The 23,676-nt window shown below is 34.2% G+C and overlaps 2 protein-coding genes across 8 annotated transcripts; one reads left to right on the top strand and one right to left on the bottom strand.

The window, feature by feature from the left end:
• Positions 1-2,992: 2,992 nt before the first annotated feature.
• Positions 2,993-8,307, top strand: LOC112275185 (pentatricopeptide repeat-containing protein At3g12770). 2 transcript variants are annotated; one of them, XM_024505308.3, is made up of 5 exons: positions 2,993-3,581; positions 3,859-3,975; positions 4,120-4,217; positions 4,630-4,724; positions 4,983-8,307. In XM_024505308.3, the coding sequence occupies exons 1-5, from the start codon at positions 3,455-3,457 to the stop codon at positions 7,777-7,779; spliced, it is 3,234 nt and encodes a 1,077-aa protein (XP_024361076.1). In that variant the 5' UTR covers positions 2,993-3,454; the 3' UTR covers positions 7,780-8,307. The 2 variants fall into 2 exon arrangements, with proteins under 2 accessions (XP_024361076.1, XP_024361085.1); XM_024505317.3 differs by having other exon boundaries at positions 3,452-3,581; positions 3,752-3,975.
• Positions 8,308-9,312: 1,005 nt separating this feature from the next.
• Positions 9,313-14,725, bottom strand: LOC112275195 (uncharacterized). Of its 6 annotated transcripts, none has more exons than XM_090245398.1 (10): positions 14,566-14,715; positions 14,256-14,322; positions 13,786-13,982; positions 12,795-13,443; positions 12,244-12,420; positions 11,839-11,988; positions 11,473-11,574; positions 10,385-10,455; positions 10,084-10,151; positions 9,313-9,933 (listed from the first exon to the last, which is right to left on the bottom strand). In XM_090245398.1, exons 4-10 carry the CDS (start codon positions 13,056-13,058, stop codon positions 9,689-9,691), a joined length of 1,077 nt encoding a protein of 358 aa, XP_090101524.1. In that variant the 5' UTR covers positions 13,059-13,443; positions 13,786-13,982; positions 14,256-14,322; positions 14,566-14,715; the 3' UTR covers positions 9,313-9,688. The 6 variants fall into 6 exon arrangements, with proteins under 6 accessions (XP_090101524.1, XP_090101529.1, XP_090101532.1 ...); XM_090245403.1 differs by having other exon boundaries at positions 14,256-14,306; positions 14,566-14,712; XM_090245406.1 differs by lacking the exon at positions 14,256-14,322 and having other exon boundaries at positions 14,566-14,713.
• Between the last annotated feature and the right edge of the window lie 8,951 nt (positions 14,726-23,676).

Raw genomic sequence — 23,676 nt, 5'->3', positions numbered from 1 at the left:
AGAACGCTGCTCCTTTGGAAGGGAACGATGCGTTCACGTGTGCATGGGAACATGCTTCCGCACAATGCTGGTTCTAGTACTTTCTGTCCTTGTCTTTCATTTTCGGGTTGCAAAGATAGCAAAATTGGAAGGAACTTTCTTTAACCATAAGAATCTCCTCAGAGGATGTTAATACTTAGAAGCCCATTTTGAAATATCATTGGACATAAGCCTTACAAAGATCCTAGTTTGGTACAGAAAATAATAATAATAATAATAATAATAATTACAAAAAATTACAAAATAAAAAATCTTTGGAAGTCTAAATCTCTAGAGATAATATCAAGTAAGAATAAGTCATGAGATAAACCCAATCAGTATTTTATTTTATTTTTTACAACTCTAGATGTGTTAGCTAAGTCCTTAATACTAAATTTTTCTAAAAAACTTATGTGTATATATATATATATATATATATGTTTATTTTTATTATTATTATTATTTGTAATAATATATTTAGCTATTTTCTAACTCCTTCTTGAACTCTTGTAAAAATCAACTCTTTGAGGTGGACCAATCAGAAGTTTTACAAAAACACTACTATTCATCCCATGTAGAGGAAAAATTGCATTCCATTTTTTTATTCTTTTATTTATTTTTTTTCTCTTGTAGCCTTTTGATTGATTTTTCTTAATATAATGCCAACCAAGCCAGACTTCTTGACTTCAAGCAATTTCAAGCTCTGATTCCCTAATCATAAATATCCCTTTACCTCTTTGCAATGTTTATTATCCATGTACCATAAATATTTTAAATACTTTTTATAATAATAATTCTTAATATAACATTAGATAAACAAACATTATGTTATCATATTACACAGTTTTGTTATAAAAGATTCAAAATATATCATATATTATTGGTGAAATATATATATATATATATATATATATATATATATAAGTTATGATTTTATCATACTTATATATTTGTTAAATAACTTCTTTTTAATTTTTATAACGTTTTTTATTTTTTATTTTTTTGGTTTAAACCTCAAGCATTTTAAAAGGTTGCATTTTTAAGGATGCACCCATTATGGCACGTATAAAAATATTTTATTTTTAATGATCAATTTAAAATATAGTACATATTATTTAAATACATATAATAACTAAAATTAAATTATCCGTCTAAAAACATAATGTGTGTGTGTATATATATATATATATATATACAATTGAATCCATGAGAACTAAAAGTAATACTTTTGCTTGAATGAATCACTTAATTAAACAAACACAAGAATAAAACTAATAGAAATATGAAATAAAATAAACTAATGTGGGACGTAAATGTGTAGTTACTAGTGTCAAAATTGTAAATATTGTATGTTTTTGGCATTTAAAATACTTCAAATGGAATACAGTAAACATAACAAAAACTTTGAGTACAACTCAAAAAAATTAAAACTACTTGAGCTTTTAAATTAGTTTTAATTGCAATAAATCTATTTGATAAATTATTTAGTAATTACTATATATTGGTGTCATTTAGAAAAATGAACAATATAGATCTTTCTATACATATTTTTAACTATCTTATCAAACATCATTATCACAATGTTTTAGCTTAGAGAATTCTTGCTTTGCTTTAGAAGTAACATATTTAAATCAATCATAGATGTGTATTGAAGAACATTAACATATGGGTAGATGTTTGAATGGATTAACACAAGTGCAAAACAAACACTCCTTTATTTAATAAAATAAAATTTAAGTATTAGATGATAGAAAAAATATTTTATATAAAAAGTATTGAGTGAAAGTAAAATCATGTTGTTAAAATTGTCTGTAAAATTAATACAACTTCAATATTTATAAAATTATGAACTATTTTTTAAAGTACAATTTTAATATTTGATAGTTTGTCAATGTTTATTTTATTTTTATTTTTAAAAAAGAGCATTTAATCCTCTACAGGTTTCAACAAGTTGTACACATGTTCAAAAAAATTGATATGTGTTTCATAAAATAACATTCAGTCAATTTTGATTTGATGTGATGTTTATTAGTTTATTTTTATTTTTTTAATTTTTTAAAAATTGAAATTCATTGAAATTATTTTCTATAAATCTTGATAACTTATTTTTTTGGTAACATGTGAAAATAAATATAATATTTAAAGATATCACAAATTTTTTTTGTATTTTGTATTTTATTAAAATATATATATATATATATTTAGAGGATGAAGTACATTCCTTTAATTATGCTTAAATCCTTCATAACACTTATTGGTTGTGAAGTTTGAGTTGCCCTTGTGAGAAGAAGTTAAGAAGTTCAAGTTCTTCTATTGTAAAAAAGACAAGATTAGAGTCTTATTGCTCTTTTTTTACAAGGAAGGTAGAAGAACTTGTAAGCCCTCTTATTGTATCATACATTTGATGTTCTAGGTCCTTTAAGATAAGAAGCATAAGTTCTCATGCTTAAGTTAAACAATTTTATATGGAATGTTAGAAAAAAGAATTGATAACTTATAGTTGTCCAACTATAGTCCCTTAGCAATTAATCTCTCCTGTCTCTAAATCTTTTGCAACTATATTAACAATTATGAATTATTTGTTAATTAACCCCTGTAACAAAACAACATTTTTATAGAACATTACTCCAACCAAATAATATATTAATATTCATAAATAGTAAACACAAACCACAAATGAATAACCATTATTAGAAAGCAAAGTAATATCTTCGTCACTTTATTTATATATATATATATATTAAATGCCATTTGATTGGAATTATTAGGGTTCGGATTTGGACAACTCCAAACCCCAACGATGAACATTGTTTGCCCAAATCTTGAGCATCAGAATTTGAGCTGCCCACATTTGACAACACGTAGAAATGCCCTACAAATGCAACATTTTTTGGGACTGCCCTGCCTAAATGGCCCCACTACAAGACTTTCCTGGTGTGACCCAATTTTGTTGTGTCTTCATGAGTTTTCTGAAAGCCAGTCGCATGTGTTGCCCATGCTCCATCCCGAACGCCACCCCCTCTGAGCTCCACAATTTTGCAACGCTTCTTCGTCGAACGACGGTGACAATGACGGGATCGATAGGAATCGATGCATTCCTCGTCATGGTTGCGTGGATCGTCCAAGCCCAGACTCCACGAAGCAGTTGGACGCTTTCAAGAGAAACCTCCGCGGCATTCGAAGCCAGAGTATCTCGCAAGTGAATGTGAGAGTGAACGGAATTCCAGCTTAGAACAGTTTGCGCTACTGTTGTTTCAGAGTGGGTGAGAATGGTAACTTGAGGGTCGGAGTTTTAAGGGTGATGCGCAAGCTTGCGAGACAGAAACCCCGCACGAGCTTGCATTAGTCTGGAGAATTCTTGTGAGCATGTACTTGACGTAACGCGACGATAAGAGGTTAGCAACTAGATGATTGCTTGCTAAGAGACAGTATTGCGATGCAAGGCTTGTTAGCGGGAAGGGCAGGTGTTCTCCGAACCTCCATCCACTGTCCCCGTCTAGTGGACTCGGAGGTTCGACTGAGAGGTTTTGTTCTGGGCATTAATGAGTTTCTCTGGAACGCAGGTGAGGATTTTCCATGACTTAAACCCTAAATCCTGAGCCCTAATTCTCCTCTATATACTCTCTGAGTTTCCCGCATTGGTGATTTTTCAACCACTGCTCTCATCACTTTATTTTGAATTCTGCTAGGTGTATGCTTGGATTTGGCTTATTTCTTATTACGCCGCATGCAGGGAGGTGGTACCGTCATCACTTTGTAAAATACTACCAAGGGTAGAGTATTTTTTCAGTATTTGATCACTAGCGGATTGACTCTGTATGTCTCTTCCTTGGGGCTTAGATTTCACTACAGTTTCAACAGCGAAACAAACTCAGGCGGGATTTAGCGTTTTGAAGAAAGAAAAGCATTCATTGCGAGACGACCTTATTCTAGCTACCTCCCGGCAAAACGATGCAGGTAATTAAGCTAAGGCTATGGCTTGGAAAGTTCTTAAAAGAGAATTTGGCGCGTGAGATGGAATGAACTTGTAACAAACACTTCTTTGATCCCTTATTGAAACTTTCGGTCAATGAACTTCCTGAATGTGATATCATCTTTCAGGTCACAAGATTGACCTTGTAGGGGACAGTGCACGTAATTTTCTGGTGAAGCAGATTGCGAGAGATTCCGACACTCTCGTCAGGGCGGATCTAAAGAAGGTTTTGTTCAGCAACTTGTCAACTTGTCAGCTATTATCTTCAGTGAATTTGCACCTCGTCCGCAGTAGTTTCTAGCTGGGTGATGACAGCCCAGCTCTGCTGTTTTAGAGGATGAAGTACATTCCTTTCCAGATTCTCCCATCAGTATCATTTGATTCTTTCTTAAGGTTGTGAGCAGTGTCTGTTATTTCAGTTATTAAACTGTTTGGTTCTCCTTATGTCCGTGCACCCTTCTGGGCACTAAATGACATAAAAAATCAAAAAAGGTGAAAACAGATTATGGAAGTCGTTGAAAAACTCAACTGGTGGATAAAAGCATTGTTGGAAGGTCCTTTGGGGATGTGATGCGAGTTTAAGTATTTTTCAGGTTCTATTTTCCCGGAGGATTTTGAAGTGTGGAAATGAATTGCAGGAGTGTTCTAGGGCGTATGGAAAGCCTTCATTGTTGGTGGAAGCACATCGTAGTAGTTCGATGCACAGCCAATCACGAGTCCAGCTCTGCAAGTGGTATAATGTTTTCTTTTCCTATTACTCTAGTTGGATATATGAATGCGGTTCATCCCGATTTAGTATGTTACTAAGGAAAGGCAATGATAGCTTACCTCATATCAACGTCAAGAGGTTTTTTCTCTTTTTTCTTTTTCTTTTCTTTTCTTTTTATTTATTTATTTATTTTGAGTGGTTGGGCAATTCACATAGTGTATGCCGCTGGGGCTGAGACAAGTCTGTTTACAGTAGCTGACTGGAGACGTGCGGGTTTAACAGGTGGTTCAACACTAGTGGATTTAGATATTCAAATGGGAAACCAAGAGTTAACAAGCTATATTTTCATACTTACAAGGACGAGAAAATAATGATTGAAAAGGACGGGGCAGTGGATGTAGTTCAATACTTACAACAGCAAGGTGCACAAGTAAATTCCTCTGATTACATGAAAATGCTCAAAAGGTGTATAGAGGTTAAAGACTTGGTAGCAGGCAGGCAGGTACATCAGCATATTATCCAACATCGCACGGTGCCAGACCAGTATACAGTCAATGCACTAATAAACATGTACATACAGTGTGGAAGTATAGAAGAAGCTCGGCAAGTTTGGAAGAAGCTGAGCTATATGGAAAGGACTGTCCATTCCTGGAATGCCATGGTTGTAGGCTATATCCAATATGGCTACATTGAGAAGGCTTTAAAACTACTTCGTCAAATGCAGCAACATGGCCTTGCACCGGATAGAACTACTATCATGAGCTTCTTAAGTTCTTGCAAAAGCCCAGGCGCCTTGGAGTGGGGCAGAGAAATTCATTTCCAAGCCATGCAAGCTGGACTTCTGTTTGATGTCAAAGTGGCCAATTGTATACTCAATATGTATGCGAAGTGTGGCAGTATTGAGGAAGCACGGGAAGTTTTTGATAAGATGGAAAAAAAGTCTGTTGTTTCCTGGACCATCACAATTGGCGGTTATGCTGATTGTGGTCGTTCTGAGACTGCTTTTGAAATCTTCCAGAAAATGGAGCAAGAAGGCGTGGTTCCAAACCGGATTACGTACATAAGTGTACTGAATGCCTTCTCCAGTCCTGCAGCTTTGAAATGGGGCAAGGCAGTTCATTCTCGCATACTTAATGCGGGGCACGAATCTGACACAGCGGTTGGAACTGCTCTGGTGAAGATGTATGCCAAATGTGGGAGCTACAAGGATTGTCGCCAAGTTTTCGAAAAGTTAGTCAATCGGGATCTTATTGCCTGGAATACAATGATTGGAGGACTTGCAGAAGGTGGTTATTGGGAAGAGGCTTCTGAAGTGTATAACCAGATGCAGCGAGAAGGCGTTATGCCAAACAAAATTACATATGTGATTCTCCTAAACGCCTGTGTCAATTCCGCAGCTCTGCATTGGGGCAAGGAAATTCATTCTCGTGTAGCAAAAGCTGGCTTTACGTCCGATATTGGCGTTCAGAATGCCCTTATTAGCATGTATTCAAGATGCGGGAGCATCAAGGATGCACGACTTGTTTTTGATAAAATGGTTAGAAAAGACGTCATTTCATGGACTGCAATGATTGGGGGGCTTGCTAAGAGCGGATTTGGTGCAGAAGCCTTGACAGTATATCAAGAGATGCAACAAGCAGGCGTGGAACCCAACAGAGTGACCTATACGAGCATCTTGAATGCCTGTTCCAGTCCAGCGGCTCTGGAGTGGGGCAGGAGGATCCATCAACAAGTTGTGGAAGCTGGCCTAGCCACTGATGCACACGTGGGAAATACACTTGTGAACATGTATTCTATGTGTGGCAGTGTCAAGGATGCTCGCCAAGTGTTTGACAGGATGATCCAGCGAGATATTGTTGCATACAATGCTATGATTGGTGGATACGCCGCGCATAATCTTGGTAAAGAGGCCTTGAAATTGTTTGATAGGTTGCAAGAGGAAGGTCTGAAGCCTGACAAAGTTACCTACATAAATATGCTAAATGCTTGTGCAAACTCAGGATCGTTGGAATGGGCCAGGGAGATCCACACCCTAGTGCGGAAGGGTGGTTTCTTCTCAGATACCAGTGTGGGCAACGCCCTTGTTAGTACCTATGCCAAGTGTGGAAGCTTCAGCGATGCGTCAATAGTTTTTGAGAAAATGACCAAGCGAAATGTCATTTCATGGAATGCTATCATTGGTGGATCTGCACAGCATGGAAGAGGACAGGATGCCCTGCAACTATTCGAAAGGATGAAAATGGAAGGAGTCAAGCCAGACATCGTGACATTCGTCAGTCTCCTCTCAGCATGCAGCCATGCGGGTCTCTTGGAAGAAGGCCGCCGCTACTTCTGCTCCATGTCACAAGACTTCGCCATCATACCTACAATCGAGCATTACGGGTGCATGGTGGACCTTCTTGGCCGTGCAGGGCAACTAGATGAAGCAGAAGCGCTAATCAAGACTATGCCCTTCCAAGCAAACACTAGAATCTGGGGTGCTTTGCTTGGTGCCTGCAGGATCCATGGAAATGTACCAGTCGCCGAGCGCGCTGCAGAGAGCAGCCTGAAGCTCGACCTCGACAATGCTGTAGTGTATGTGGCTCTCTCCCACATGTATGCAGCAGCCGGTATGTGGGACTCTGCAGCTAAACTTAGAAAATTGATGGAGCAGAGGGGTGTAACGAAGGAGCCGGGGCGGAGTTGGATACAAGTTGGAGACAAGCTTCATTACTTCGTTGCGGAGGATAGGTCCCATCCACAGTCGGAGAAAATTTATGCTGAGCTAGACAGATTAACCCATGCGATGAAGATGAAAGGCTACGTTCCTGACACACGGTCTGTGATGCATGATGTGGACGAGGGAGAGAAGGAAAATGCTGTTTGCCATCATAGTGAGAGGTTGGCCATTGCCTATGGGTTGATCAGCACGCCCCCTGGCACACGAATTCATATCTTCAAGAACCTTCGCGTTTGTCCCGACTGTCATACTGCAACAAAGTTCATTAGTAAGATCGTCGACCGGGAGATCATCGCCAGGGATGTCAATCGTTTTCATCATTTCAAAGATGGAGTTTGCTCTTGTGGAGACTACTGGTAGGGATTCAACCCTCTTCAACTGAGATTCATTTTTGCACATGAAGACCATCAAGGCATTATATTTATTTATTATGGTATGTACAATATAGATCATCTTTGAGGTTTAGTTTAAACTACTGGCTGCACATACTCTCGTAAAAATGCCTCAGCTCACAGCTCTGCCACCCTCTGCAGTGAGTGAATTAAACTTACCCACTTTATTTGCAATGAGATTGAGTCTGCTATTTCTAGCATACAGGGTAGGCATGCCCATTGTATTCTGATGAATTTCACAAGGTGAATTCCGTCCAGTGATTACATTGATCACATCTAGGCAGTGTAAACTGTTGAGTTTATGAACCGATTCAACAGATATGCCCCAAATATAAACACAAATTGGTGCATGATGCTCAGTACACGAATTCATTTCGTCCGTTGTTAGAGGTGATCATTTTGTCCAGTACATGGATTTTACTGGTCCTAAGTTTACAATCTTTCTTCATGCATTGTGTGATTGCAAAGAAATCATCAGGTCTTTCTTTTTTGTCTCTTTCTTTTCGCAAAACGTATTGTCTTCAACATACTGTCCTATCAGCCTTTCCTGGTCAATTAGGCAGAAGTGTGATGTTGTCTGACGGATATTTGGAATCTCGGAATCATTCTCAAGTACACTGAGTTCGTTCATTTTGTAGTGTGGATCTGTAAAAAGGCTACTAGTTATGTGCTGTATAACATATGTAACCATCTGGATAAATGCACACGTGGACTCCACGTAATCTCAAGATTTTCATAATTATCTCACCAACACAAAAGTATTTTTCTAATGAAGAACTGAATTCTCAGTATTCAAAACTTGCAATGGGATGTGGGTTTGTGGGATTCACCTTTCATGACTCCTTTGATTCCCGATTTACATTTAGTGGCATCATGTGGCGTGAAATTCCGAAAGATAAAATATAGAGCAAAAGAAACTTCAAATGCTCATTGCAAACCAATAGTTGAGGATTAAAAACAATTCAGTTTCCGAAAAAAAAATTCTTGAAGTTACTTCAAGCTACGAGATTGAGTAGTGATTTATTTTATTAAAAAAAGACTTGGGTTAAAATTATGCTTCCTTGTGAAACAAAACTTCAGAATTTTGTTGAAATAAGAATTTCAGATACGTATAGGCTGCGGATCTAAAAAATATGTTTGAGCGACCTAGACAATCACAATCGAATTTGATGAGAGTTTGCCTGAAACTAGAGGTTTGGAAAATTCAACAGAGGTACAGAAATTATTTTAGTTTGTGGGGGAGGGGGAAATCTTGTTATTCGTCTGTTCCTTGATGACTGTTGAACCGTGATCATGCACAAGTTCTGGACACTAGCACAACCAAGAGCCTGTACGAGGTGACAACACGACGCCTATATTTGGTTAGATCCAAATCTATATTTCACAAACAAATCGGCAGAGGAGGAACTGAATAAACTAGAAATATCATTTTACGAGGTGAACTCAACACATATTAGCAACTGAACCTGGACATTGTAAGGAATGTTAAAATACACAACACTTCAGGCGTAAAATTGATTCAGTAACTTTAAAAGTTTTCATTGAATTGTCCTAAGGTCTGCAGAGAGATGTGGTAAAATAAAACATGATTATACTACACCGCATATCAAATGTCACACCAGCCGCATGATGGTCGAGCCTCTGCCTACGTCTGCTACTGTTATACAAATCGTGTGGAAAAAAACTTTCCGATCAGAAATTGTAAAATATAGATTCTCCAGATGCCACCTTCTTCGCAACTTTCCTTAAGTGGAAACAGAATCACCAAACTCCACAGTACCTCCACAACTCGGTATCTGAAGCTCTCCATAGGATGGCCATATCTTCAATGTACGACCACAATGTATCTGAAGATAGTATCACAACGCATGACAAAACTAGAGACCTTCCCACGACCTCGACCGCAGCATGCGTTTCATAAACTCATAGGTCATAAACACAATGCCAACACTGGGAATGACCTTATAATACTCCGGAAGGATCCCCCGGTAGAGACCAAAAAGCCCTTCTTTCGCAATAATTTCCTTAAATGTTCCAGCAAGCCCATGATTGTAAATCTTGGCCTTCCCTCCCGCTCCTTCTAATTGCATTCGTCTCCTTACCAGATCAATGGGAAAGGTTGCTGTACAAATCAGAAATCCAACAATGAACTTCACAAATCGAACCAAATAACCCCAATAAAAATACTGTTGAACATGGTGAACAGAAGATAAACTAGAGCTGGTTCGGAAAAGCTAGATAAGAAACCAGGGTCCTCTATCTTCGACCATACCTGTTGATGAACATATTCCAGCAAAACTACCACAAGCGAGACTAACTAAAGCTGGTGACATGTCAGGCCTGCAGTCATCAACATGTTGATTTCATTAGTAAATCTCACACCGGACTAAAGTCTATACTGTTATCTGTGCCTTTTTGCAGTTCTCAGATTATATGGAGGAAGGCTATCCAACGAGGAAGATTCATACCTTACACAAAACTGCTCCAACATTCCATTCGTGTCCTTTACTATGTGTAAACCACCGTTTAACTTAAGTAAGAAATATAAAAAAATCAATTGTGTTAAACCATACCTTTCGGCCACCCACATTGACTTCAAAGTTTCATAAACGCAAAAATTGATGGCTATGTTTGGGCCAACACCCTGTTCCACAAAGAGATAAAACTGTAAGAAACAAAATAGTTACAACCATTTCATAGGCTTCATGAGTTTTAGCTCAGAGGATAGAGTAAACTATCAACCATGCATTAAAAGCTAATTCAGAGAATGCACATCATGGTCCTAACTTCGTGTCCCCTGTAATGGGGAATGAGTATTACGGGCATAAAATCATAGGTGGAACAAGTTAGGTCAAATATAAACATTCCCAGAGAACGAACATCTAAAGACGTATCAAATGAAATCCGAAATTCCGAGTAGATATCACTCAGTCTGCTTACAATCAAAACTTGACCTAAAAAGCCCCGGTCCCTTCCTGCAGTCATTTTTAAACTACGACATCTGAAAGAACATTATTACAGCCCCTTATCGTAAATCCGCCACAAACGCACAGGATGGGCCAACCCTAAACGATACATGAGTAACACTAAATTGCTGTTACTCACCTGACTTGGCAAATGGGCAAGCGTCGGTTGGGCATCACTGAAACCCCATCCAATACAATTTAATAACTTCACAACTCTTCAGCAATGCCCGACCGACCCCATACCTGCATGTTATGTGTTCCCGCAGTTCCCATCAGCCAGGCTTCTATTGAAGGTGTTCCAATTATAACTTAACGATGCCCATTCACAGGAGTGACTACCCACATTCACGACTTACTCCACTCAAGAAGGGAAGAGGAAGGGGACTTCCGAGGGCCAACTTTCAATCTACTACAATATTCCATCATCTTTTTCATACGACAGCTGGCACCTGGAGGCATCCAAAGAAGAGTTATTACCATCCTCTCCTTAATCGCCTACGGTGTTACATACACATCGCTGTGGAGTGACTGATATAATCGGTACTTTTACACTGTGGTGAGTCCTGTCAGTAGACCGAACTTAAGTGAATCAATTGGCTCCTGAATAGTGCAATCTTTTCACTGAAAAACACCACAAGAAAATAGCTAGAACGGAGTCGAGATCCACAGCGCTCGCAAGGGTCCAGTTACTATACCATTAGTGTGGCACCCATGCCTTTGTACAGCCCCCGAAAGCCCTCATCCTTAGTAATGGTTATAAGAGCGTGAGTAATGCCTTTGTAATACATGTCTTTGGTCTGCAAGATGCATGAAAAAGGAAAAGAATTCAATCAGATACAAGCGTGTCTCAAATCCAGGTGCACAAACTCATAGAAATACGTACGTTTTAATCCACAAATAATGATACCCATATGAGTTATGTGACCAAAACTATGTAGTGAGAACAGCGAATATCTAATCAAACTACGAAGATTTGAATAAACCTTGAGACAGGAAGAAGTAGAGAAGAATAAAAATAAAAATAAAAAAGCATACCATTAATGAAGTATATAAAGATTCACCTGTGCAGCCAAGCGCGTGCGAACCAAATCCAGCGGGTATGTCAACGACGCCGCTGTAATGCCAGCACCTCCGCCAGCTAACAATCTTGTACCCATTCCAACCCCGAGACTTTCCTGATCGCCGTCAATGCCCATTATCCTCCTCAAGTGCTGCCAACAAAAGGGGCGTGTCACTAGGTTAGCAGACAAATTTCTGATGCATGCGGAAATAGGAAGGATATTGTAAAAACAAAGATACCAACACGACTACTGAACTCAGCTGCAAACCTTGTTCCGCACATTCGTGAGGCAATTCATAGAACCCTCCCTGTATCGCACCAGAATTACAATCTTTCTAATATTTTCACTAATTTTCCCTGTCGAAATTGCAAAAAAACAAAAAACAAAAAAAAAAAAAACGCATACCATCTTGTACTGTTCGTAAGCGAAAAAGTTTATAGATGAATAAGGTAGTCGGTGGACTATTGTAACACCATTGCCTTTCCAAAATGCCCTAAAACCCTCTTCCCGAAAGATTCGGGTGGCTTCTCTCAGGATACTCGGGCTGCTCAAAACAGCATCAGATACTCGCATACCTTGAACCTACAACATCAACAAAGCAATCAAAACGAAAGTAACTAAGTGAACATGCAAGGAGCAAAAATACATACACAAATCTAAATCCAAATCCAAATCCCATGAAATCCTCATTTCCACAACGGGCAGGACCTCGGGCAAAAAACATGATGTATTCCATGCATTCACACAAGCATTGACATTCTATGTCATTCGACGAAGATGAAAATTACATTTTTGATCACCTCCAATCCACCGAACAGAAGACATACGTCACCAAATCAACATGAAAGGACCTTGAACCATGAAAAATTATCACTCTAGCGCATTAAAGCACCATCCACCTCATTCCAGATAAATAAGGCATCGATTTTAATATCTTGACATAAAGAACACCAGACCTGAAAAAGAATCGTGAGTCGAGCGAGTGGGGCAGTGCATGTTTTGCTGAAAGCCCCTGCGATACCCCCAGCAAGGAGCTGCGAGGTCGTGCTGATCTGGGATGGGGCTCGCACCACCACCGGCCTAACTTGGCCTTCCTCAATCGCTTCCGGGGTACTGGCCTCATTGCTGCTACTAGGTCTGTCATCAATTGCGCGTGGCAGTGCTATGTGCGCTCCACCCACCACACCAGCTATTTGAGCCTCACCCGCATGTGGTTGCATTGATCTTAATTTTCCGTCACCAGTTGTACATTTGTGTACAGTTGATGGGATTAAGCAATCTAATTAATCCTCCGCCAGAATACAAGCCCAATATGCTCTTTAAACTGCGAGTGAAATACACCTACTTCACTGCAAATATTCTTGCGCTTCTCAAAGGAGCTCCGGGATCCCTCGATTCAATCCAAGTTAGAGTCAAGGGATCTGACTCCGACAAATTAACGCTTCGAAAAGGATTTCTGTTGCACAACACCGATCTGAGGCAGTCCACGTCTATTGAAATTGACCACTATCTCTCATCATTGCACTGTGGGTGACTCGAGTACTTCTCAACTCTCCTCGTCCCGGTCAGCACCTACGCTGATGCTTTTACAAAGCCGTCCTACATCTGCATGTCCAAAACCAAAACCGAGATAAATTTGGTTAATATATAGAACTCGCTAGTGGTAATTTGATGAAACATTTCTCAAACCATTCGCTGATCTGAGCTTCTCAGCTGCTAAAACTTAAACCTCTCAATGATTGACTAAAGTTTTCATGCAAGAGCACGAGTCATATAATTCTGCCATCAAACAACTGAGTCTGGATACTTCACATATCCAATCACCATCAGTACAATGACTCCACTTAAACCAATGCAAATACACACCCTCCGACATTGTATGTTCATAGCTTTCATGTGAATCTTCCTTAAACGAGAGTAAGGGGGACAGATAAAAATCGCGAAAACCTCTTCCAGATTAGGTATTAAATTCCCCTCCATGTCCGACTGAACATCCTTCGCAAAGAAGCGAAAAACCCTAGTTGGTGTCTCGATCGTGCATCAAGAGTACGACCTCGTGGATGAATCTCGCCGCACACTTCCACACCTCCGCAAAAATCTCGTTGTAACAAACCTCACAAAACAGGCAACCTCAAACCTGAAAACTGCAGCGATCAAAGGAACGGGATTACAGGACAGGTGCAATCTTTCAGCTACCACATTCGCAGCTACAATCCCACCTCCACAAAACCATGGACCAAAGACGAAAACAGAATACTAAACCTTCAACCGCGTAATGTCACAGTAGCAACCTACAAAGCAAATCGAGACAATCAAATCTAAAAACTCTTTGACGATCCTAAATCTAGTACCAACGCACCCCTCTGTGCACACAATACGTAAACAAAGAAATAACTCTGCAGGAAATGGTCACTCACAGCGTCGAAACCTCATCTGATACACAAATCCGTCCACAATAACGACGAAACCTGAGAAGCATACAACCTGATAGTAGATAGATAGAACCAAACGCCGGGAAGAAAAACATGAGTCCGAGCTAGAACACCGCATCCGCAGAAGAATGAGAAGACGAGGCAACACCCACACACACACACACAGGGTTTCCAACAGGGTCGAGACCTGAAACTCGAAAGCCTAGACAAAACGAAGGTGACCCGCCCGACACTAGCACGCAAAAAAATTGCGAAGGAACGAAGAGAGCTGGTGGTTTAGGGTTTGCAAACAAACCCTTTAGACTGGGCTCCCACGTTACGCCACCGCCACCATCCGGTACATCAATTGGGTTACTGATGAGCGCTTCAACCTGGAGAGCGGAGAGAATTCTAGAGATTGAAGCGCACAGACTCTGCGTCGCCCATGACGATGGCTATGGCCGTCGTTTCCATCGCGCGAAGTGGGAGAGACGGAGGCGGAGGCGGTCGCCGACCGACCTGCCTCCCGACCGCATCTCAGCATCTTCTTCCGATGATCCCCCTGATTCCCGCTCGCTCCTTCTCCGGGTCCCTGAGCACATGTTCTGATGGTCTGGATTCCTATTCTTGTTTTTATTGATTGAAAGAGGTGTACGCCCGCTGTACACATAACCTGAAACCTAATGACCAAGTAGTATCGTAATGAGCAAATTCGGAACATGCTTTATATCTACCTATCGTGAAGAAATTCGTGGTGGAGAGACTCCGAAAACTTTGTTCCACAAGATTTCCACCATTTTAATTTTTAATTTTGAAAAATTGAGAATAACAGTATTTTAATGAAGGATACATTTCAAACAATAATACATTTTCTGGAATTTTTGGCATATATATATATATACACGTGTGTGCATGTGTGTGTATATATATGTATATTTATATTTTTAAAAATTGTTACTCATATCAATACAGATAAACTTTCTACCTGTATTATTGTTTTACCATTTTTAATTTTAATTTTTTTTGTTTTTTATTTTAAATTGTAGTTTTTATATGTTAAATTAGACAGGTCGTGGATCTTTTGGTCTATAACAGAAACCAAAAATAAATTGAATGAAAAAGAAAGGTCGAAGGAAGAAAAGTAAAATCTCCTTCCGAAAATTTGTAATTTATACATGGTTTTTAGAACAAATGTATCCTGTTTATTTTTTTATATGTAAGGTAAGTTTTTAGTTTTTGAAAGGCAATTCCTATAGTGGATGCTCATATAAAAAACATAGTGTCAAAGTATTCTGATTTTCACATACGTATTTTTAGTATACTGTTTGAATTACTGTATGATCTATTATCTATTTGTACTGATTATTTTTATAGATTGACAAAAATAGATATATAGATTAACTAAAATAGATTTTCAATCAATTATCTAAATTTATAATTTTAAAAAAATCTCCCTATTACTTGTTCTATAGAATATGAATAATAATATTTAAACATATCTACATAGGATTATTATAATATTGACATGTTAATTAATCTTTTTAAAATATATTTATATAAAATATATTTTATAAATTAAAATGGTCTTTAATTCTAAAGTCAACTATATCTCATTTTATAATATATATATATATATATATATATATATATATCAAATATGAAAAATCATGAATTAAATAAAAATAAATAAATCATTTTATTATTAAACTTAAATTAAATTATTATTAGTAAAATACAAAGAAATTATTAATAATTTTTAGGTCTTAAATAGGTGTCATGATGTTGTATAATAATACAACCATTACTTAAAAAAGAAAGGAAATATTTTATTATAGAAGCGCTTAAAAGAAAATATTTAGGTAAATTATCTTAGAAATATAGATAATAGAAGGTTTGATTAGATAAGAATGGCAAAAAAGAGAATACTTTATAAAGGCATACATGGACCAAATAAAAGTGAATAAGATAAATAATTAATATATGCATCATTAGGAAGAAGTTAAGAAAATATTTTAGCAAAAATTACCTCAAAATATCAAGAATTGATACCTAAAAAAGATTTGTTGTGAACTAAAGTCGAAATCAAATCCCAAGGCACAAAACCACATTTCTACAATAACTTTGGAATTTTTTGGTTTATTAAAGAGTGGGATTTGATAGTAGATTTTTAAGAAGATTTTGGAGAGTTGATTTTATGTAATTTGAAGGCATATTAAGGTTTTGAAGGCTATTCAAAGTAAAAGATGTATTTAGTAGATTTGGATTTTAAAAATTAAAAATCAGTTCATAATTTTGAGGATTTTGTGAGTGTTGTAGTATATTTACAGGTAAAATTTTGTTAATCTATCATTGTATTTTTTTTAATGTATTTTTAAAATTTAATGTTAATAAAATGGTTAGATTGATGGTTATGAGAGTTTTTGTGGATTATGGTTTTGAATAATTAAAATTTAGGATCAATGAGGATTTTTGCAATTTGGACTTAGAATTCTAAACACCAAACAATTTTTCAAGAAATAGAAAAGCTTAGGAAGAAGAAATTTCTATTGGAATATCAACATCCAAATTGGAAAAAAAATGATGGTCAATATCTGAGTGATTTAGGAGCTTTTTCTTTTGAATTAGTGAGTCGATTTTTCTCAAAATTTTTGTGCTTGTTAATTCTTTGTAGATTGAAATGTGAATAAATTTTTAATTAAGATCAACGATTAAGTTAATATTTATTGAGGTTTTAAAATAGTTATAATAATTGATTAAGATTAATTTAAGATTATCTTAGAATTGTTTAGGATTTGGTTCGGATTTAGAATTTGATTAGAATTTGATTAAGATTTGATTAGTATTTGATTAGGATTTAGGATTTGATTAAGATTTAATTAGGATTTAAGATTTGATTAGAATTTAATTAAAATTTGATTAGGACTTAAGATTTGATTAGAATTTAATTAGAATTTGATTAATATTTGATTTAATATTTAATTAAGATCTAATTAAAATTTGATTAGGATTTTGTTCGGATTTAGAATTTGATTAGGATTATAATAAAATTTCATTAAGATTTGATCAAGATTTTAAGGATTTGATTAAGATTTTATTATGATTTAATTAGAATTTAATTAGGACCAAATTAAGATTTGATTAGAATTTATTTAGGATTTTTATTTTTGATATTTAAAAAAAAAATTATTATTTAGAATTTCTTTATTATATTTTTGAAATTGATTTATGATACTTTTATGTTTTTTTTTTGTAATTTCTTATAAATTTCTTTTAGATTGATTAAAGTTTAATTAAGATTTTAAAGAATTATTTAAAATTTATTTAAGATTCTATTAGACTAGGTAGAGTCTTCTTGTTGTATTTTTTATTTATCTTCAAAAACTAGGTATTTGATGCATTCTCAAGTAAGAATTCACATTATATGATAATAGACATACATATTTATGTAAATAAGAAATATCAGGTAGAAGATAAATGTAAGTAGATTTTATATTATTTTTTAGTAAAGCTTCTAAGAAGTTTTATAGATGCATATTTGACTTTATACATATTTATTGTTGATTGATAGGCAAGAAACTTGGCTAATAAGTTAGCTATGTGTTGCACATGTAGATAGCTTGTGATACAAGTTAATAATATAGCATGCATATAAAAAAATTGCTTTGCAAGTTAAGACATGTATCTTGCAAATTGAACATGTATTAGAGGTCCTACATAGCTCTTAGTTAGATAGTATATATGGAGGAAAGAGTAAAGCCTTCTTCACTCTTTTCAATGCCTTTCTAATCTTTAGTCTTGTTTTAAGACTTTTAAGTCTTTTTGTCTTTAGCAATAGCTATTTTAGTTTAATATTATACTATCCTTGAGTAATATTTTAGTTTCTTTGAATGATACAAGAATTTATTGATCTTTTAGTTCTTTAAAATTCATATCATTAATAATTTGACAAAAGTGCTAACTTGATGTTTTTGTTTTGTTTTAAAAGAGAAGGAATTATTCCACACTATTATTAAATTTTGTATGTTGAAGACTATCCACTTTTAAATTAATATTGTAGCTTTTTAAATGTTTATTATTTTCTTTAAAGAGAATAGATTATTCTTCTTTATAGAAATTTTAATTTGGTATTAGAAATTATAGATTATCTTCTTCTAATTTGACTTATGAATTTATTTAAATTATTTATAGAAGAAAAAATTATGGATAATATTCATAATAGAAGTAAAAATAGATTTATAACTATTACAAATCTTCATGAGCTTGTTAACACTCTTTAGGTCAAAATTTCATATATTTTTAACATGAGCTATAGAAACACTATTTCTGTGCCTATAAAAGAAATCAACAACAAAGATTAAATTTTACAATAAGACATTTTTTAATTGAAAGAGAAAAATAGTTTAAATTCACAATAAAATTTGAGAAGCTTAGTTTCTATAAGTATAAGAGAGGCAAAGATAAGTCTGTCAAAAAAATTTGATGGAATAAAATCAAAGTTTCAAAGATTTTCACAACAAGTAAAGATCTTTCTAAGATTACATCTTTTCTAATATTTTAATGGATTTACTTAAGTTGGATTCATAAGTATACTTATATTTGGAAGATCTCTCTCTTAGTTTGCATCTTTGATAAAAAAATGATTCACAACTTCTTTATGATCTTAGTTCATTTTTAGAAGTTTTTACAACCACATTTGAAAAAATTAATTGAAAAAAGATAGCAGAGACCAAACTTCTATCTTTATAACAATAATTACATTCAATTATTATATATCTTATAAAATTCCAAAATTCTTTTTGTAACATAGATTGGAATGACAAAGCTCTTATCAATAGATCTCTATATAGATTGAAATACAATGTCAAAGATTTATTATTGAGAATGTTGAGAATAGACTCATTGAAGCAATTTATTACTCAAGCCATTACATGCAACAATTGATTCTTTGAAAGATGCCAAGAACAAAGGTTTGATTGGAGAAGTACAAGTCAAGTCACGACAATAACTTCTAAGTTTGGAGAAGCTAATTCATCAAGGCTAGAACCTATACAAATTGACACAATACATTTCAAATCTCTTATTAAGCAAGAAAAGATTTGATGTTATCAAAAATGATTGTACTTATACTATAGAGAACTTAAGCATACTATTCAACATTTTTCAAAGAAGTAATGTAATCACAAAATGAAGAGCATAATTACTAAAAAAGATGATGTATCAAAAAATATATTTTTTCAATTATAATAAGGACTGTGTGATTGGAATCTTACATATCATCTAATAAAGATTATATTCTTTTTTCAAATCCCTCACCTTATTTTATAATGGATTTTTTTTAGGACCAAAATATCATGAAGTCTTTGTTTTGTTATATTTTGGAGCCTTGGCTTATTATATAAACAAAGCCTTTGTTAAAAAATAAGAAATATTTTAAGTTAAAAAAAATAAATTTGAACATGTAAAAATCATAGATGGTCATTTGTTGTCCTCTAGACAAGTTATCTATGAAATAATTCCTTTAGATGTAACAACTAAAGAATATAATAGCTTATTAATATTTAATGTACATAGATTTCTTTTAAATCTAACTATTTTAGAGTGATGATGGCTAGAAAAATAAAACTTTTAAATAGAATAGATTTCTTGTAATCTTAATTTTTTAATAGTATAGTTTAGAATTCTATTAGTCAAGTAGAAATCTATAAGTCTAAATCTTACATCCAAACCTATACATCTAAATCTTTATTGATAAGTGTAAAAACTTTCATATATGTTGAAAAAAAAGGATCAATTTTTATTATATATGCTATATCTATTTTTAATGGAAAAAAGATTTTAAGTGGTATTTCAAGCAAGTACTAAGATTATCAAGATTTCTTTGAAAAAAATAATAATATAAATATTCTTTTAAAGCATTGTTCTTAAGATTGTTCTATTGATTTTTAAGAAGAAATTCAACCACTATTCAAACCAATCTATAATTTATCAAAGAATAAGTTGGTTGCATTTAAGGAATATATTTATAAGAACTTGACTAAAAACTTCATACATCATTCTAAAACTCCGCTAAGGACTCCTATCTTATTTATGAAGAAAAAAATAGATCATTGGGGATGCATGTGGACTATCAAGGACTCAATAAGATCACTATAAGAAATAGCCATCTTCTATCATTGATTTTAGAACTTCTTAATTAATCAAATTAAACAAATATCTATACAAAAATAAATCTATAAAGAATATACAGTCTATGTCATGGACATAAACATATAAGCTAGTAATTATCAGTATAAATAGGTAGAAGTAGATAGAAGTAGATAGAAGTAAATAGATGTAAATTAATTCTATTATATCTTTTAAAAAAGCTTCTTAGAAGCTTTATAGATGCTGCTTTGATTTTATAGGTATCCATTGTTGACTTTTAGGTTAGAAACTTAGTTAATAAATTAACCATGTGCCATACATATTGATAGCTTGAAGAACTAGCTAACTATGTAGCATACATATAAATAAAACTTGCCTTGTAAGTCAAGGTATGTGTCCTACAAAGTCAATACATATTGGAGGTCCTATAGAACATCACCACATAGTCCCTAATTAGATAGTATATATAGAAACAAGAATGAAGCTCTTTTTACTCTTGTCAATTCTTTTCTTGTTTCTAGTCCAATTTCAAGAGTCTCAAGTTTTCTTGTCTTTTGGCAATAAGTCATTCCAATTTCTTTTTAATATACGTACTTCTTTATTTCTATTTTATCACTTTTTCTTTGACATAGATTTCATTAGTTTATACATCATCTTCTAGTTCATGTCCTTGATAGATTGACAAGAATACACTTACAATGTTAGAGCTTTGTCTTGTCTTGATTAAGAGTGAATCATCCATTTTTTATGATAAGACATGAGTCTATTAGAAGTTGCGAATTACCTTCTTCTAAACTAATATTGTTCTTAGTATTTTCTTTGTCCTTAAGTCCTTTCTTCTACTTTTCTTCAATAATATTAGATATTTTTTTGAGTGTTACTATGACAGAGCTTATTGAAATGAAGAGTGCAATAGTACAAATGTAAGAGCAATTGAGGGAGTTGATGCTTGCAATGCATCAACTTAGCTTACCACCACAAGGATCAACAAGAATGACAAGAAGTGAAGATATAGAGATAATTAGAGCTGCTTCAACATCTATACCAAATCATGTGCTTCCATCCACAATGGAACACTTCTTCAAATATTAAAAAATGAAGAGTTATCCTACATGAGAAGTTTGATGGTACAAGATTCAAATTTTGAGGATTTATCAATCAAATACAACTTATGATTGAACTTCAACCTCAAAGCTATTCAAATCCAAGATCACAAGTTAGATTCATTGATATACTTCTTTCAGGTTGACCTTTATCGTGGTTTTCATCTTTTCTTGAACAACGAGATCCAATATTGAATAATCTGGAGGTATTTTTTGTGGAATTTTGATCTATATATGGAAAACATGATGCAACTTGTATTGCAACCAAGAAGATCTGTATTTTGTAGCAAGACAATTGATCTGTAATATTATATGCTTTATAGTTTTGAAAACTTACAATTGATATCAAGTGGAATGATGTTGCACTTATTAGCCAATTTTTTTATGGATTACAATATTAAGTAAAGAAATTGATGGTCAACTTACTTGATCTTCAAATATTAAGTCAAACAATTGACTTTGTTGTGAAGTACAATAATTGACTTTTTGAATTTCGATCTGAGAGTCGTACAAGTCCGCCTCAACATTACTACAATTTAATGGCAATATCAATATCTCTTCAACACATACATTCATAAGTAAAGGATATGTAAATTGATGTAATATGTTTCAAATCTCTTATTGAGCAAAAAAAGACTCATCGCCATCAAGAAGAATTGTACTTATATTATGGAGAACTTAAACATATTACTCAACATTATCAAAAGAAGTAACAAAACCATAAAATGATGACTTCAGTTGTCAAAGAAGACAATGTATTAGAAAACAAATTTTTCTAGCTACAATAGGGACCGTGCAGTTGGAATCTTGTACAATTTATAATGAAGGTCCTATCCTCTTCTCAAAATCCTCTTCTTATTTTATAATAGATATGTATTTAGGACCTAATAATTATAAAGCCTCCACTTTGATAGATTTAAGAATCTTAGCTTGTTTCTTAGACATAGAATTTGTTAAAAGTTATATAATATTGTTAGTACAAAAAACTAAACTTATTCATGTAGAAGTCATAGATGGTCATCCATTGTCTTTTGGAGATATTATTTATGAAATACTTCCTATAGATGTAGCAATAAATAATCATAATAGTTTCATAATCTTTAATATAATTAGATCTCTCTCTAATTTAATTATTTTAGATTTATCATGATTAGAAAAGTATAATCCTTACATAGATTGAATTTTTTATACTCTTGACTTCTCTAAAAGTATAATTGAGAGTGAAATTAATCCAATAGAAAGTCATAAGTCTAGTACAATAAAACTTGTATTTGTAGGTGTGAGAGCTTTCTTGCATACTACAAAAGAAGGATCACCTTGTGTCATTTATGCCACACCTATTTCTAATGATGCAAAGACTTCAAGTAGCATTTCAAGCCAATATTAAGAGTTTTAAGATATATTTGAAAAGAAAAATGTTAATATTCTTCTAAAACATCACACCTATGAGTACTCAATTGACCTTCAAGAAGGAGTACAATTGCCATTTGGACCAATTTATAGTTTATCACAAAATAAATTAGCTAAATTCAAAGAATATATTGAAGAGAATTTGGCCAAGAATTTTATACGCCATTCCAAATCGCTAGTAGGAGCTCTAATCTTATTTATGAAGAAAAAAGATAGATCATTGCTAATGTATGTTTCTTATTAAAGACTCAATAAGATCACCATCAAGAATAGATACCATCTATATTTAGTATCTGGACTTCTCTATCAATTAAATGAAGCTAAGATCTATAAAAAAATAGATCAATGGAGAGCATACAATCTAATACGTATTAAAGAAGGAGATGAATGGAAGACTGCATTTCGAATTAGGTATGGACATTTTGAATACAACATCATGCCTTTTGGACTTACAAATGCAGCGGCAGCTTTTCAATATCTAATGAATGATGTTTTTCAAGAGTTTTTGGATGATTTTTTTGTGTGTTATCTAGATAACATCTTAATCTATTCTAAGAACACAAATGAATATGAATTTCATGTTCATCATGTGTTACAAAAATTAAGAAATGTGGGACTCTATGCGAAGATAGAAAAATGTGTATTCTACACTACTCAAGTTGATTTCTTAGGATACATCATTTCAAATGATAGACTTGTGATGGATCCTAAAAAAGTTTAAATTATTATGGATTGGAAGATTCCAAAAATGATAAGAGATGTCTAATGTT

The sequence above is a fragment of the Physcomitrium patens genome, chromosome 2 (genome assembly GCF_059467195.1).
Source record: "Physcomitrium patens ecotype Gransden chromosome 2, ASM5946719v1, whole genome shotgun sequence".
In the NCBI taxonomy this organism is placed as follows: domain Eukaryota; kingdom Viridiplantae; phylum Streptophyta; class Bryopsida; order Funariales; family Funariaceae; genus Physcomitrium; species Physcomitrium patens.
Note: the sequence above shows the minus strand (reverse complement) of the source record. Positions and strands in the feature narration are given on the sequence as shown.

Coding starts and splice junctions, on each gene's coding strand:
- LOC112275195 (XM_090245409.1), bottom strand. CDS start 13,058: ATGCAACCACATGCGGGTGAGGCTCAAATAGCTGGTGTGGTGGGTGGA. Junction 11,575..11,838: donor GCACGCGCTTGGCTGCACAG/GTGAATCTTTAT, acceptor TGCATCTTGCAG/ACCAAAGACATGTATTACAA. Junction 10,456..11,472: donor GCATGGGTGCCACACTAATG/GTATAGTAACTG, acceptor TTTGTGGAACAG/GGTGTTGGCCCAAACATAGC.
- LOC112275185 (XM_024505308.3), top strand. CDS start 3,455: ATGCAAGGCTTGTTAGCGGGAAGGGCAGGTGTTCTCCGAACCTCCATC. Junction 3,582..3,858: donor TGAGTTTCTCTGGAACGCAG/GTGAGGATTTTC, acceptor CTTGGGGCTTAG/ATTTCACTACAGTTTCAACA. Junction 4,218..4,629: donor TCAGGGCGGATCTAAAGAAG/GTTTTGTTCAGC, acceptor AATGAATTGCAG/GAGTGTTCTAGGGCGTATGG.